Here is a 17,284-nt window from a genome sequence, read left to right on the forward strand (position 1 = left end):
CATGCCGGGAGTTTTTCTAGGCCACTTTTTAGTACCGCAAAATTGGCAGATTGTGGACATGCAGCCCATTTGAACATCAGGGTGATTACTGTAGTCAATTGTAGGATCGTAGTTGAATGCTGTCATTGACCAATGCAAGGAGCATGGCCTTGAGTAGGAATGTTGTGCAGCCCTTTGCTTAGTTGCAGCCTCCAGTCATTGATGTCTTTCCCTTGTAGTCTCCATAGTGCTTGCAGCAGCAGTTGCTGCAGTATCTCTTGTAAGTTGAACTGCACATTGTGCTGCAGTCTCTGCAGCAGCAGTTGAGGAAACATCTCTTGTAAGTTGATCTGCACGTTGTGCTGCAGTCTCTGCAGCTTGTGCACAGCAGTTAAGGAAGCATTTCTTGTTCAGTGTGCTGAACATTGCTCGTTGCTCTGAGTGGCTCATTGCACAGCAATACATGCTAACCTATCAGAACGCTTCTCTTCACGTTAAAGCCATCTTAAGTGCATTGAGAGAGTTCCCCCTGGCGGTATCCTAGGCACATTCATTTGCACACATACATTTACTTTTCTTTGCAGCATTTGTTTGCCAACCTATATTGGATCTTTTGCATCAAGGCATGGTGGAAAATTATCAGTTTACGCAATAGAAAATGTCTTAAGGAAAAAGCGGTGAATGTGTAGCACCAAAAAAATAGTAAAATGTAGTTGGCAAAAATGTTAATCAAACAGACTGAATTAAGGATTTTTAAATTTTGCGTAAGAGTTTTGAAGTGGGGAATAATTATATGAAAAAGAGCGCTCACATGAAAACAAAGGCAAATCGTAACTCGCAAATGATACTGCTGGCAGTACTGTGCAAGCAGTCGAAAGGAGTTCACCACAGCTGACAAAGTAAAGTATTGATTTTTTCCAGCTGGATGTGTGTCATGTTTTTCGCTGGCTCAAGCCAAATCCTAGGTAAATTAAGAGTAGTCTGTTTATGTTGGGAGCATGGAATTTCTTAGAAAAAAATTATAAGAAAAAAGTGTCCAAAGTCAGAGAAAGCACACATGTCAAATTTGGTGAAATTCAGTTGAAAATTGTAGGAGTAGAAGTGGTTCACACAACACACAGACAGACAACTTGCCTTTCAATATATGATAATTCCTTCATTCTTTTGTGTCATTTTTATCACTTTTTGATAAAAAATATTTAAAGAAATTTAATGAATCTATTTAACCAAATTGATAGTCATATTATATTATATTGATATAGTCAGAATTATCAAGGGGTCAATATTGATCACTTTGCTGATCCTGTTCTAGTGTAAAGGCTATAGAGAGTTTATTGATGGGGAGAATTAGCTTCTATCCTGAGCAAGTTGGGTGACGACATGTCAGTTCTTTTACTGGTTTCTCCAAAGTAGTAGCAGTTTATCTCTAGATCAGACCTGATTAAGCAGACCTATTAATAAAGATATTCCATCTTCAACCATACTATTTTATTTCCTAGATAGTGTATCTAAAACTATATTATCCAATAACTCCTTCCGTTGTAAAGAGTGTGATATGAGGAAGATTGTTTCCATATGAAGATCAAGTCACTATGTAAGAGCTCTCTCATTGGTTCATTACCAAAAGTGTTATTCAGCCCCAGGTTAGCCTTGGCAGACCAGATTTGTGATTAAGGGCATTCAAGCCATGATCATCTTATCTTTGTGATACACAACTTTTTCTTTCTAAAATTGCAGGATGTAATTTGAAGATTTGGCTTCTATTTCTAGTAAATTGAATGACTCCTTTATTGGATTGCTACCAGGAATATCAGGTAGCTGTAAGACAATATGTAAGGAGAGTAGGTTGAAAACAAAAAGGGATCACAGAGATGATTGATTTTGTTGGTATGTGAAGAATGAATTCAAAATATGATTACCATAGGCAGACCCATCTAGAGAGAAGAATTTTGAACAGAATAATTTACTGAAGTTGTTTGAAGTTCATCTAGCAGGGGACCATGTTGCACAGAGAGAACTTAGAATTTACAAGTCATGTACTGTGCAAAAACAACTTTTGTTTTCTGGATTTTGTATTATTTTTGATTTGAAAGCGCAATGCAATAAAAGAATTTGAAGAGTGCCAGACAAAATACCATATTTCATTAAATCTTTTTATGCTCAGAGTTCAAAAACTACAGAAGTCTTCTTATGCATTTCGTTTTCCTAGGATTGTGGATTTCATGTAATCAACTGCATCTCTTCTTTAGAATATGTAACCATGTACAGCTAGCAGAATTGTTAGCACACCAGACGTGGTTTTACAGAAAACCAGAAATGAAGTATACTACTTGCATGACAGCAACACACACAACTATCATGCAATGACAAGATAGGGAGAGTGTGATCATTGCCAGAGCAGCCAACTGGCTTCCATGCTGGTGGCACGTAAAAGGGCACCATTCGAGCGTGATCATTACCAACGTCGCCTTACTGGCACCCGTGCCGGTGGCATGTGTAAAAAGATTCGAGCGAGGTCATTGACAGTACCACCTGACTGGCCCCCGTGCTGGTGGCACCTAAAAAGCACCCACTACACTCTCGGAGTGGTTGACATTAGGAAGGGCACCCAGCTGTAGAAACTCTGCCAGATCAAGATTGGAGCTTGGTGCAGCCATCTGGTTCACCAGCCCTCAGTCAAAATCATACAACCCATGTTAGCATGGAAAGTGGACGTTAAACAATGATGATATATATATATATATATATATATATATATATATATGTAACATGCTTCTTTCAGTTCCATCTACTAAATTCGCTCATAAAGCTTTGGCCACCCCAGGGTTATAGAAGAAACTATAGGTACCATGCAGTGGAACTGAACCAAGAGCCATGTAGTTGGGAAGTAAACTTCTTCTCACCATACAGCTATACCTGCATCTATAAAGAAATATTAGAAAGCATTTTATCCAATACTTTACCAATTCTGGTTACTAGCCTTCCTTATTATAAATTAAAACAAGAAATGTATTAAATGCTACATGTGAACTAAATTTAACAATGATAGAAATAAAATGAAGGAATTGTATAACACTTTTGCTTTTTGATGTAAAAGAATTTAATAAAAACAATTACAATGAAATTTCTTTCATCTGCAAATTTCTTCCACAATTCTCTAATTGCTAATTTTTTCAGTAATTAATTATAAGATGTCTAATTTGTTTTTTTGTTCTGTTTCTTATCTCATATTCCATGCTTTCATCTGAACAAGTTAAATTTTATTCTATTGTAAATTTAATTGTAATATTCCCATTAAAAGATGTGAAGAAGCTACATAAGATTATTATTTTGCTTTCTTTTGTCCATTCATTAGTTCATTTTATTTTACTCAGGCTTTTTTATCTCATTTATTTATATTTTTTAATTACTTTTTTTTAACTTTCTATTTATTTGAGTGCTTCTTTAGTCTCTGGAATTTACATAACACTTTTGTCACACAAATAAACCACAATGAATTGTATATACCTTGAGATATTTTTATAATCTGCAGACAACCAATGCTCAGTTTAATAATCAATTTATTCCCACTTTGATTTACAATGGCACTCATGTTTCATACAGATGCTACTCTATTTTCAACAGACAAGCAAATATACCATCTTACGGTAAAGGATTGCCTTCTAGACTAGCAACAGTAGTTTATTGCAATCAATATTGACACTAACCCAGAAAGTCATAGAAGTTATAAAAACAAAAATGAGAAGTCGTGATTCTTTTTTTTTTTACCTTCTTTAACTGGCCAAATCCAGCCCAGATATTCTACATGTTTTATATTCAAACTGGCAATATCTAGCCTTTCACACCTAACCTACATTGACATTCTAAAAATAAACAATCACATCATTGAAACCTCAAAGCTAGAAGATAATGCATGATTAATTCAAAACAATTTGAGTGAAAAAGTATGACATTTAACAGAGTAATCTGAACACTAAAGGGTTAAAGAAGTGTGTGATGAAAATAACTTCATTTTCAACCGGATCATAGATTCAAACTCACAACGAGACTAACAACAACAACAATTTCTAACATTGGCTGATCACAAATATTATGGAGAAATGACAACCAATTTAATCAACCTCAGTATCTAACTGGAATTTGATAATTTCTCAACTCTTGAAGGATGAAAGACAAGGTCAACATTGGCAAGATCTGAACTGAGAGATAAAAAATTAATAAAAACTGTAAGAGGTTTTTTTTTTTTGTTAGCTTTTTACTGATTCTGTCAAGCTAGAGAAAGAGGTATAGCTTTGCAGGTAAGCAGAAAATGAAAGGAGGGATGGATTCGGGGATTGACAGAGAATGTTCACTACAAATTTTATGGCCAACAAAGGTCTCAACTCTCTGAATAGTATTAAAAAAAAGTAGTGGTGGAGGCAGCAGCAGTAACAATTTTTCTTTATTATTATTTTTTTTTGGAGGGGGGGTAGTAGGAGGAAATCATTTTTAAACTGCATAACTTTTTTTTTTCTTTTTACCTGTAATACAAATGGATTCACCCATAAATGTCAAAGTGAGATTGAATGTCATTCGTCATCTGTTTGTGTAATGTATATCAGCTACAGCTAAATGTGCCAGCTGGTGTACACAGCTTTCTTGCTTAACTAACCAATTCCAACATTAATTTTTTTATGAGAAAAGGTTTCTTGAGGAAACTTACCTCACTATATTATTCTTTATATCTCTTATTATAAAAGGCAGATTTTATCTGCCTCCCTTTGGGAGTTATAGAAATCTACAATATAGGATTTCTTCAATTACAATTTACCTAGCATTTTTAAGAGTACAATGCATCGCGTCATGCCAGGTCCAGTTTTTAAAATTTAAACTCCAATTAAGCAAAATTTACAGAAAACTCACATTCTGGTGTGTGTGTCAAATGCTTTTCTTAGTCTGGTTTACACCACACGCAAACGCACACACACAGTGGGCGACGAATAAAATGAAAGTAAATGTAATATTTGTTTCTGTCTATCACGCTGATAGATACATGAGTAAAATGTATGGGAAGCTAACAGATAACAGTGAGTGAAAATGTTCTTGGAAGAGAGTAAATTAGCGACAGAGTGATTTGAGCAAGACTAAACTGAAAGTATGAAACAGTGTTTATGTATAAACAGACGACACTTATATAAACCCTTTCGTTACCAAACCGCCCGAATTTACCTATTCATATTTAAATGAGAATATCAGAGTAAATCTCTTTAGTACATTCTTTAGTACATGCCTTGAAGAATTGTAGTTTAATGAATCAACTCCACTTTTATTTTTGTAAGCATTGTACTTATTCTATCTGTTTCCTTTGTCAAACCACTAGGTGACAGGGATGTAAACAAACCAACATTCGTTGTCAAGCAGTGGTGGAGGACAATCACAAGCACAGACACGCACACACACACACATACATGCATACACATATACACACATACATACATACATACATATATATATATATATATATGTGCGTATATATATATTGCAGCGTGGAAGGTGTTTGTAAGCCATTTAAGAAACACACAAAAACCGTTACATTCACTTCAACATTTAAATTTAATTTGCCAAAATATTTTCGTCACTTTGAGACCGCGACCTGTTCACTGACAAAAATATCGTGCTAACAGGTCGCGGTCTCAAAGCGATGAAAATATTTTGACAAATTAAATTTAAATGTTGAAGTGAATCTAACGGTTTTGTGTGTTTCTTAAATGGCTTATAAACACCTTCAACACTGCAACTGTTTTCGTTCCAGCACACGATCTCAGATCAAGTCACTTGCTATGCAAGTACATCTCTGTAACTATATATATATTTATATATATATATATATGTATATTGGTAAAAACAGTAAGATAACAAAAGAAAGAAAGAGACCTCAATATTATGTAAATAGAGGAAATCTTTATATATAAAAGTGAGGTTGTGTGTCTGTCTCCTACGATTTAGATTCCTAACTACTCCCACATTTTGCGGTGCAGTTTAACCAAAACCGGGTATCTTATAGTCGTGATTCATATCGAGACCGTCTGGGTATTAGCGCGCGTCTACGATGAGTCTACGATTTAAAAAAAAAATTTACCATCAATTTTTCCCATTTTTAATCCATTTTTGACATATATAAGGGAAGTAACTCTCTAAAATTTATTATTAAATCTCAGAACGTAAAAAGCTACAGTAACACCCCTCCCCCTTTGTGGTTAGCCATATTGAGATGGCTATTATACTTTACATCTCTAAAAATGCTTATATAATTATTTCCCTTACAAACCCGAGCAACGCCGGGCGATACTGCTAGTATATTATATTATTCTTCTAAACAACCCTCATATTTTGTTTCACCAATCACTTCAAAGCTAGACATATACAATACCAACTCACCTAAGGATGTCTTACATATATTTAATTTTTCTTTAACATCCAAGATACCAATAATGCAAAAATAAAATTCTGAATAACTATTATATCTGTTTTTTGTTGTTACTTTTTTTTTTTTACAATGGTTGTGGGAGGAGTGGGCAATGAATTAAAGGTATACAAATTTTGAAGAAGAAAAAAAAGCAATTCTTTTGTGGGATCATGACCTCTGATATTTAAAACACAATTCTGAAGAAAATATAGTTTTTTGCAAACTACATAATTCCTGCTTATCTATCTAGTTGATAGTATTTTTGAAATTAGCAGGGACTGTCTAAAAGTACCAGGTGTAGTCTGTTATGGATACCCTCTGATCTCAGTTACTTAGTCACTAACAGCTTAGTATTCAGATTTATTCTGTCAACCCGAAAACACATGGTTGAAAAGTAACATTCTTAACCACATAGCCATAACAGCTTTTCTCACAAATACTTTCCATTTGTATTTGCTGCAGGTTAAACGTGAGCAGAGTATCCCACTGCATGGCACTTTGGGCAAGTGTCTTCTATAGCCTTGGGCCGACCAAAGCCTTGTGAATGGAAACTGAAAGAAGCCAGTCGCATACATATATATATATATATATATATATTATATATATATATATTTGTGTGTATGTGTGTGTGTCCCAGCCATCGCTTGACAACTGACGATGGTGTGTTTGTGTCCCTGTAACTTAACAATTCGGCAAAAGAGACAGAATAAATACTAGGTTTACAAAGAATAAGTCTTGAGGTCGATTTGTTCGACTGGCTTTCAGTACAATTCTCTAGAAGTCTGAGTATGGCTGTAGTCAAATGAATGAAACAATTAAAAGAATCTTGCCAACTAATTTTATGTTTTCATGAAAATGGATACTATCAATCAGAATAATATAATTTCTTTTTTTATGAACAAATTCTGGGATTGCTTTTCATTCTTTGATTATAAAAAATTAAAATAATAATTAGAAAAAAAAGTCATTTACTTCATTGTGACCTTAAACATCCAAATACATTTTGAATAATTTTCGCCAGACTTTCAGAATAGCTGCCACACATAAATCGGAATGTCTCCGTTATTGGAGCGGGGGGGGGGGGGTCCACATTTAATAGAATTCTACATTTCAAAATATTTGGAAGTAGACGTTTTGTAACAATTTTTTTTTTAAATCCATGGATTTTCAAACATACCCTTCGGAAGAGCAACCACCTCAAAACTTTTTTGTTGTTTTTGGTTGTTATAGCATTCTACATTTTGAAACATTTACAATCTGCATTTCCAGAGGAAAAAATAGTTTGTGACACTCTCACTTTTTCATGACAAAAACCTCGGGAGAAAAAAGGAAAGTAAAAAAAAAAAACTGACAAATTTCAATTTGTGTGACCACTATTCCGAAAGTCTGCCTTGTTATCAATAAAAATATACATCATTAAGGGAATTTACAAATAAAGTCAAGATAGCACTAAAACTGTAATTATACTCAAAACCCACAAAAGTTTCACAGCGATTTCGTTTGCCATTATATTCCATTTAAAATAGAAAAATACGACGAATGTACTCAGCCAACTTACTACCAGTTTTCATGAATACTGTTGGTTACGTATGATTTCAGGCTTTCTTTGAGAACAGATGGTAATTATGTGAAGTGAAACAAGCTAATATTTGAATTATAAATAAAAGCTGTCCAAAATATTTCAACAATGGCGTTGATAAGATCTGTCTTTTAAGAATGCAATAATCTTTACAATGACTTTTACGTGCCAAATACTGTATTTAAAATATGAGCTAAAAGATAATTGACAGGCAGTTATTTCATGAATATTCATACTTTTTCCTTTTCTTTTATGCAGAAATAAAAACAAATAGTGGTGATATACAAACATAGCAAGCATGACCATGTGGTAAGAGGTTTGCTTCCCAACCACATGGTTACGGGTTCAGTACCACAGCGTGGTACCTTGGGCAAGTGCCTTCTATTTATAACCCCGGGTGTGTGTGTGATGTATTTGTCCCTCACCACCGCTTAGCAATCGGTGGTCTGTTTACATCTCCGTAACTTAACGATTCGGCAAAAGAGACTGATAGAATGATTAAACTCCAGTGTTTGAACTGAGCCAAAAAAAAGGGGCAATAGGTGTAAAACAACATGTAGTAAATGAATATGAAAAAAAAAACGTGCGCTGGCTAACTGGAGGTGGGGAGAGGACTCGAAAAATTCCCATCGGGAATGTTCCGAGTCCTCTCACCACTTTCCCGTTCGTTGGCAAAATTTTTTTTTTGTATTCATATTCGTTTACTACACATTATTTTACACCTGGTATACTAATTTTGCAACCCAACTTTCACTGAGTCAACAACTTTCTTATTTGGCGGCTCAACTCAAGAATTTGCTTTCATTTGTCTGCTCAATTAGGAAAGACCTAGGTTTAACAACTACAACTATATTTTCATATGTAAGAAATCAATAAGGACAATTTGATAAGGTAGAGATTTAGGGGGGGGGATTGTTATAAAAAAATCACCACCACTCAAAGTGTTTTTAAATACGGACCATCCTTTGTTTTATCAGGAAAAGAAAAAAAAAACGACATACCGATTTCTCAGTGACAGCTTTTTCAAAACTCCGCCGAGAATTATTAGGAACTAGCAGTATTACCCGGCGTTGCTCGGGTTTGTAAGGGAAATAACTATATAAGCATTTTTAGAGAGTTATATCCCTTATATAAATCGAGCAAAAATAGATTTAAAATGCGGAAAAATTATGGTAATTTTTTTTTAAATCGTAGACACGTCGTAGACACGTCGTAGACGCGCGCTAATACCCAGAAGGGCTCGATATGAATCCCTATATAAGATACCCGCTTTTGGTTAAACTGCACCGCAAAATGTGGGAGTAGTTAGGAATCTAAATCGAAGTAGACAGACACACACACAACTAGTTTTATATATAAAGATATGTTTTCGAATGTGTAAGATTAAGGATTCTTTTTTAAAAATTTAAAACAAGAACTTTTATTTACATATGTTTTACAAAGAAAAGCAATCTATACGTTTTTAACTAAGAATTTATTCATGGTCATTGCACATAAAAAAAAATTAACATGGTTGGTAATATTCATTAGCACGATAAAATAAAATTTGTTGGCATGATGGTAACACATACAAAAATGTGTCCAAGTTTGGAAAAGACTAACGTTTTGTAACTGAACATCTCGTCCTTTTTTTAAAATCCATCGTATATCAAATTATAATCTTAGATGCCTTTAAGATGATAGGATGTTGCTATTTCTGGAAAATATGGCTGCTATTTTCTAACAGGTTAGTCGAGATCGTAGTGGTTTTGTTGGGAATGAAGTTGGTCCGAAAGACAGGGCCGACCGAAAAAGATTTTACAAGATGAAGTTGCTTTCGGGACCAATCTGGCGAGAGAACGCGGCCTCCAACACTCACCCACTCCGTGTCTGAAATTCAATGGACATAGAGGACGATGTCTTTCAACAGACTACGAGTGCAAGTTGGTGTAGCCAGACGAGATGTTTCACAGAAATTATATTGGTTCCTCTATATTCGCAACTTCCAAATCTCGCCAGGTGTCTGTGTAACACTTGTGTGTATTCAAGAAAAAACCCAGATAAATCTTGGTATATCATGTTATCCAACTCTAACATGGGAGCCGCACCCGCTTAGATGTCATGAGGTCAAAAGGGAGCGCTGTGTTCGAAGAAGGCTGCGATGTTTCTTAGAAATACTTTATACAGATTTTTTAAAAATCTTTCAGTATTAAAATGTGACAAGGACATTATGTACTTGTTTCAGAAGAAAGATTTACTAAAAAAAGATTGTTAAAGTTAGCAGAAACGCGACCGTTTCAATCCCAAGGCAGCAATTAGTAACCCCACCCCATCATTACCAAACATTGTTTTGGAATTTAATGTATTATTGAACAGATATTCGACATTATTTTCCATTTGTTTTATGGTAAGAGGTAGCTAAATATTGACATACACGTTTGATTAGTTAACATCAATAATAAACCTAAGACTATTTCAAAATTTCCAATTGTAATATATATTGCTCTAAATTTTTCTTTTAAATTACGCTAACAACAAAACTAAAAATACATTTCATTTCTAAGTCCACGCCTTAGCTTCCGTTCAATTTTAGATTATTTTCTTTTGCAATTGATGGCAGGAGTTAGCGAAAGATGAAGCTGAAGTCCAAAAGGTTGAGAACTGCCGCTCCAGTTTTATTTCTTTAAACAAAAAAATAAAAAAATTTAAAAAAAAAAATTAAATTTTCATTGTAACATTGACAAACAATATTCCCCAACTCACTCTCCGTTATTGGTGTATTTAAAAGAACCAATGCAATGAAACTAAAATTACTTCTCAAATTGGGGTATCACCACTCCCTGGATATGCGGTGGGAAATTTTATATTGGCCTTGAAGACAAAGAAGCAGTTTAAATTACCCTTTATTTTATTTCTGTGCTGCATGCGAATCACCTGTCTGTATTAGCAGCCGAAATATTTTCACTTTCGATATTGATACGATTTACGCGATCAACGTGTCGGCAGTAATTTTTTTGTTGGGGATATAATTTAGTTGAATTCTAGCAAAGCGGGCATTGAAAAATGTCTAAAACAAGGGGACCAATAAAGTTTGATAAGAATTGCTTTAAACAGAGACAAAATATGGAGATTCTGCAGACAATTATTTGCATTTAGCGCTCAAATATAAATGTCAGTTTCCTAATATCTAGCAAGTTGTGTTTAGAGTGTTTAAAAAGCTTTAAGACACGAATTCTGTTGCTTTAGACAGCAAAATACTGGGAGGTAAGATGAGGTGCCAAGGTTACACAGAATTTCTTGTCAATTTCGATAACCTATTTACCAAAGATTACATGCCAAAATCTGCAACAATTCCCATTCCAACATTGTAAACCGAATGTAATTGAAGCTGATGGCTATTCTGATATGTTCAGTGGGTGTCATATTTCCGGTGGATAAGTAACGAGGAGTAGGGGACTGGAGCAACTTCAAGCCAGAGACAAGCAATGCCAATGAATTTAGGTCCCTGAGCAAGAGATTTTAGATGGAGGTACTTCTGGTATTTCAGATTTGTGTATTTCCTAAAAGATTGAGTTTAAGAAACATTTTGGTTCATGAGAAATACGAAGAGGGGGAAAGTATAGACACTATTACAGAGCGCACGCCCGTATCGCTATTCCAGTCTTCGTTCCTTATGAAATAAATTTCATAATAAATCCACAACAAATTCAAATGGTGAAAATGATGACGCTATGAAAAAGCTGTGTATAAAGTGTCTCTGGCGTAATTTTTGCCGGGTTGAACAGTCAAATCTAAAAACGTGATACCCGAGAGAAAGTGTGAGAGAAAGTGTTGAGTAACATATATATAGTAAGTATATATAAATATATCGGGCAGCTGAATTATCTATACTAGCAGAAAACCGCCCGGAGGTAGATGGGGTTGGAACGTCTTTGTACGAAAAAGTTTTGAAACTTTAAATTGAGAAACTGGAATTATAAATTTCTAAGAACATGAATTTATCAAAATATTTCCAGACGGTCAACCCTTTAATAATTGCTTTGTCACATACCTAATTAATAAGTTTTCTCCATTATAGTCTAGATTGAAGTTTAAGAAATTCTTCATTCGTCGTCACAAAAACCTAGATTTTTTTTTTCCTTTTTAGGCGAACACCACCCATTTCGGCTTACGCCGAAAACTGGTGGTTTGCGTATTCTTCATCGCCATTTTTGATAGATGATTCTATTGTTCCCAAATTAAAAATAAAACAAGGATTTGTCTTTTGTATACACACCGTCATGTACGCAAAAACGGCAGACCGGAAGAAATAAGACCGCAGGCTACAGAATGCCGATCGCATATAGAAGCTATTGTAGTATGTCGTCCCAAAATTAAAATTACAATCTCCGAAATATCACGCCAAATCTGATATCAGCCAATAATATCGATTCGAAATGAAGTTCAAATCAGCCTGTCCAAAGGTGGCAATATTGACAAAACACCAGAAATAGGTTCAGTTATAGCCCTCCTTTAACGCACCAATATTGCCCCGAGCTGAAAACGACACTAGAGAATTTCTAAAACGCTTTTATGGCTTTTATTTAGCTTTGTTCAGAATGTATCGCATCGAGATTTGAAACCTTTTACTGAAGGCTTGCATAAATCCAGGAGACTGGGCCTTTTAAAAAATGCTTACTCCGATAGTTTAATGCTTATATAATCATTTGTAGCAAGTGTTCTACAAGAATTAGAAAAACAGTTTTATATTAAAGAGCATATACACTCAGACAACAGTTAAAATTCTCGAACACCAAGAAATTCAAATTAAAAAGAATAGGTTGAAATAAAACAGAATCAGTTTAGTTATTCAATTACAAGTTTATATATAGAAAAAAACCCAAATCATTTAAAAAGTTTAAAATTCATGCAAGACAATGGAAAGAAAGCCATTTTTCAAATATTACAAGGTTTAGTTAAAACAAATTTAGCTCTTCCCTATCTAAAACTTTCATGTAGCAAACTAATACTTAAAAAAGTTGTCCTTTATATACAATATATATATTTTTATTTTATTCAGCAAAATTATACAGACGGTACATAAAATATTTTTGAGTTTTAGAAGTGACTAAAAATTAAGTCATCAAAATTGACATGTAACGAGCGAAGAGTTTTTTTTAAATGTAATTAATGCCAATGCTTTAAAAAAAAAAAAAAAAAAAAAAAAAAGCATTTTACTCATTTTCTGAAATTCAGTAACATTAAAATTTAAATTAGCTTTCCACCGAGTGTGAAGACATTGTGTAGTTGCATTTCAAAAGGTTAAATTCTTGGAAGTTCTGTTGACTGTAAAGCAACGACAAAGTTAGTGCAGACAGCTAGCGAAAATAAACAAACGCCAGTAATTTCAAGCATAGCCCATGGTAGCTGAGAATAAATTGTTGTCCAACTCGAACGATTTCTCACGCGGATTCTGTTGCAATACCATTTCAGCTTCACGAACTTTTTCTCGCAGCACATTGGGGGACTCAATTAAGTGAATAATATCAGAAGAGTCTAGTTCAAGAAGCATACCAGTAATTTTCTGGGCCATTATATCGTTTATTTTCTTGACTTCAGGAAACAAACGCTCTCCTAAGAAATTCTTTTGTTCCTGAGGAGAGACGGCAGAAAGGCTATCCAGAGATTTTTCAGTAAACTCAGGTTTTGTTTGTTGTACACTCGGCATTTGAAATAGATTGGTTAACTGTGTGGGGACCTTGAAATGTTGAGGGATTGGATTGATTGTATGGTGCAATAAAGACGCATTGTGCAAGTGGTGTGGCATAGCTAGTCCCTCCATATTACGAGAATGGGTACTGTTATCGTACAATGGGCGCGTGTTCATAAAACTTGGACCACTCCCGCTGAAGGACGGCGAGATATTTTGTCTGTAGCCAGTTGGCTGACCAGCAAAAGGGCGAGTATTCTGACTATTTCTCAGTTTCAAATGATTTGTTGGTAGCCTGTTGTAACTTACTTGGTTTGGAATCTGATGTATCAATGGCGATTGCCAACGTGACACATTGCCGATATGTATTTGAGATGGGTAAGAGGTGCGACTGGGAAGTGTCGGCAAGTAGTAGCTGGCAGTAACTGGTGGAATAATAGAATGAGTATCAGCAACAGAATCCTTCAGATTATTTATGTTTTTCTTACGTTCATCTTTGCTTTGAGCAAAGGTAACAAACAATGGTTTCTGCAGAACAATGCGACCATTCATTTCTTTTATAGCTTTATCTGCAGCTTCTTGTTGGTCAAAGCAAACAAACCCAAAACCCTTTGAGCGACCATTTTGCATCATTACACGGGCACTGCTAATCTCGCCATATTTGCTAAATTCTTGGTACAATCGTTCATCATCAAAATCCTCATCAAGGTTTTTCACATAAAGATTAAATCCAGAATACCGAAATTTTTCTTCTGTTTTGGGGATATCAAATTTCTCTTTTAGCATTTTTTTGCGCTCTTCTATCTTTTGAGCGCGACCGATAAATAATTTTCTTCCATTTAACTCAAAACCATCTAATTCTTTGACAGCTCTTTCTGCATCGTCGGCTTTTTCGAAACTAACAAATCCAAAGCCTCTGGGTTGACCTTGTTCATCTGCCATTACTTTGACGCTCACTATATCGCCGAATTTTGAGAATAAATTTTTCAGGCCGTCATCGTCCAAATCTGTTCCGAAATTTTTTATATAAACATTACTAAACTTGTATTTCTCTTTCAAACGATCTTTCTTTGGAATAAATTTTGCCACATAAACTGTCTTTCCGTTGAGTAACATGCCATTGACTTTGTTAATGGCCTCTTCTGCTGCCTTCTCTTCTTCAAAATGAACAAATCCATAACCTTTTGAACCAGATTCATCAGAAATTATTTTACAAGAGAGAATACAACCGAATGCTGAAAAAGTATCAAGTAGAGATTTGTTGTCGATACTGGAGTCAAGATTTTTAATAAAAACGTTACCCTTACCAGACCTACGAAGGGACGGGTCTCTTTGTGACCACATTAAACGCATTGGTCGGCCAAGAATTGCTTCGAAATTCAATGTATCCAATGCTTTTTCAGCGTCCAAATAATTTTGGAAGTTGACATAAGCATAACCGAGAGACTTCTTAGTTAGCACGTTTCGACAGACACGAATAGATTCAATTGGTCCAATTTTCACGAACTTGTCATAAAGTTGAGATTCTGTTACCTCTGGGTGTAAGTCACCAACATACAGTGACACTTTAAGTAAATTCATTTCGTTCATTGTTGGAGTGTCACAACGAACTCTTTTTTTCACTGACAGATATCTACGTGACGGAAGAGCTTGGTTCTCTTCCAATGTAAATGCCGACCTGGTTCAAGGAAAAGTAAGACCAGGTTTTTAAAAAAATAACAGCCAATCAAAAGATGTTATACAGCTGAAGATCCATGACGTCACGGCTCTTTGTGTTAAATGCCCCTATCTGGCGAATAAACTTTATTTGAATTTGTTCAAAAAGGCAGAGAGTTCAAATTCCGCCGAGGTCGACTTCGCCTTTCATCCTTACGGGATCGATAAATTAAGTACCAGTTGCGTACTGGGGTCGATCTAATCGACTGGCCCCCTTTCCAAAAATTTCGGGCTTTGTGCTTAGAGTAGTAAAGATAAGGAACTTTCTACCCAAGACCCACCCATACCCTCATCGTCCCATCCTTGCCCTGCAGATACTGACACCTCCCAGTCCCCTCCATCACAAAAACAAAAAAAGAAAATGCAGACACACAACGAATCAAATACACACCCCGCTCTTTATGCAAGTTTCACAAGAAGTGACAAATTGTTGTCAAAGATAAGAAAATGGGAAGGCCTAGACTTGGTGTGTGCAAAGGATGAACAGGGGTAGGTTACAATGTTGACATTAACATCAGAATTGCAACAAAAAAAAGGAAATAGAAGGACTTGATGAAGAGTATGCTCTATGGGAGGTGAAAGCTGACGGAGAGGATCCCGCGTAATATGAAGTACAGAGGCTTGGAAAAGGAAGGCTTTCGAGTCATACAAAGGTTAAAGACTTAATAACGGAGAACAGGATAAGGGAATCAAGTGGCGTTGCCTGATGGGGCAGGTAGCACCACTTTCATATTTCATTTCGTTCATTTCATCATATCATACGTTTTTTATCATTTTTTTTGTATGTGTTATGTGTCCCCAACGTGTTGTAAGTCCTCTTCTGTGTGGCCCTTTATGGATAATAAAGAAAGATTTATTTGAATTTGTTCAGAATAGTTTGCTCTGTGAGTATATCCAGGCGTGAACTTCGCCGAGCATTGTTAAAGTTGCTGTTGAGTTTATCTTTGTTTAAATTGTTGTAGTGTTCTTTGAACACTTTGGTTTTTGCTGCCTTTGGACAGGCTAGTTGTGCTTTCCCTCCTCATAGAGGAGAGTAAGCAAAGTAAAAAATGGAAGAAATCAGCTCGTCAGATAAATAGCTACACTGAGGTGTCCGATTCTGAGCAGTCGGACACTTCATGGGCCAACAGGAATGAAAGAAGCTTCACAGAAATGGCTAAAGTATCAGAAAGTAATGTGGATTTGGAAGAGTGGAAGAAATACTCCAAAAGGATGAAAAGGGACGGAACGAAGGTGGAAGTAACTGCGTCAATGGAGATAATTGATAAAATAACGAGAAGTACGGAAGTGTGTAAAACACACTCAGTGGCCGAAGGAAGAATTAAAAAGATGACGACGATGCAAGTGGAGAAGGTACTAAGGCCCGTATGGAAGGATATTAGGTATTTAACAAGAGGCAGTGAATTTGGTACAATTAAAGTTCAATTTAATGATGTAAAGTGCAAGTTTGAACTCGTCAACAATATTAAAGAACGAGGAAGTAGTGATGCTGCCAATATATGGTGGAAGGAGTGCTATAAGGGTTAACGTAGAGGGAATCTCTCCCGGGCGTCGACGTAACCTGGATAGTAGCCGCAGTTTGCTTAGTCGTTTTCAGCTGGTAGACCGATTCAGACTGGACCACCCAGACATTCCATTGTAGACATGGACAAAAAACGATGGGTCGTCCAGATCTTATTTAGGCAGGATTCTTGTAAGAAGTAAGGATAAGAAAATTGTGAGTTGTCCACAATACCACATCGTCAGCTACAGTGATCACAAACTTGTGACCTGTACGCTTGACTTAGATAGCATGTGTAGACAGGGATCCGGTTACTGGAAGCTAAACAAGTCGCTCTTGGACTGCGAAGCCTACCGGAACCGGATTAGACAGCTAGTTATGAGGGCGTTAACAGGA

General features: G+C 35.6%; 2 protein-coding genes across 4 annotated transcripts in view; both read right to left on the minus strand.

Annotated features, from left to right (window-relative positions):
* Positions 1-17,284, minus strand: part of LOC115215651 — a 132,796-nt gene that overhangs the window by 48,492 nt on the left and 67,020 nt on the right. The gene's annotated exons all lie outside the window — the stretch shown is intronic.
* Positions 12,828-15,556, minus strand: LOC115215650 (polyadenylate-binding protein 4-like). Its single transcript, XM_029784903.2, has one exon. It carries the CDS (start codon positions 15,259-15,261, stop codon positions 13,369-13,371), a length of 1,893 nt encoding a protein of 630 aa, XP_029640763.1. The 5' UTR covers positions 15,262-15,556; the 3' UTR covers positions 12,828-13,368.

Source organism: Octopus sinensis, linkage group LG9 (assembly GCF_006345805.1).
Source record: "Octopus sinensis linkage group LG9, ASM634580v1, whole genome shotgun sequence".
Classification (NCBI taxonomy): domain Eukaryota; kingdom Metazoa; phylum Mollusca; class Cephalopoda; order Octopoda; family Octopodidae; genus Octopus; species Octopus sinensis.

What these genes read in the sequence shown, in the direction of transcription:
- LOC115215650 (XM_029784903.2), bottom strand. Translation starts at nt 15,261, where the DNA reads ATGAACGAAATGAATTTACTTAAAGTGTCACTGTATGTTGGTGACTTA.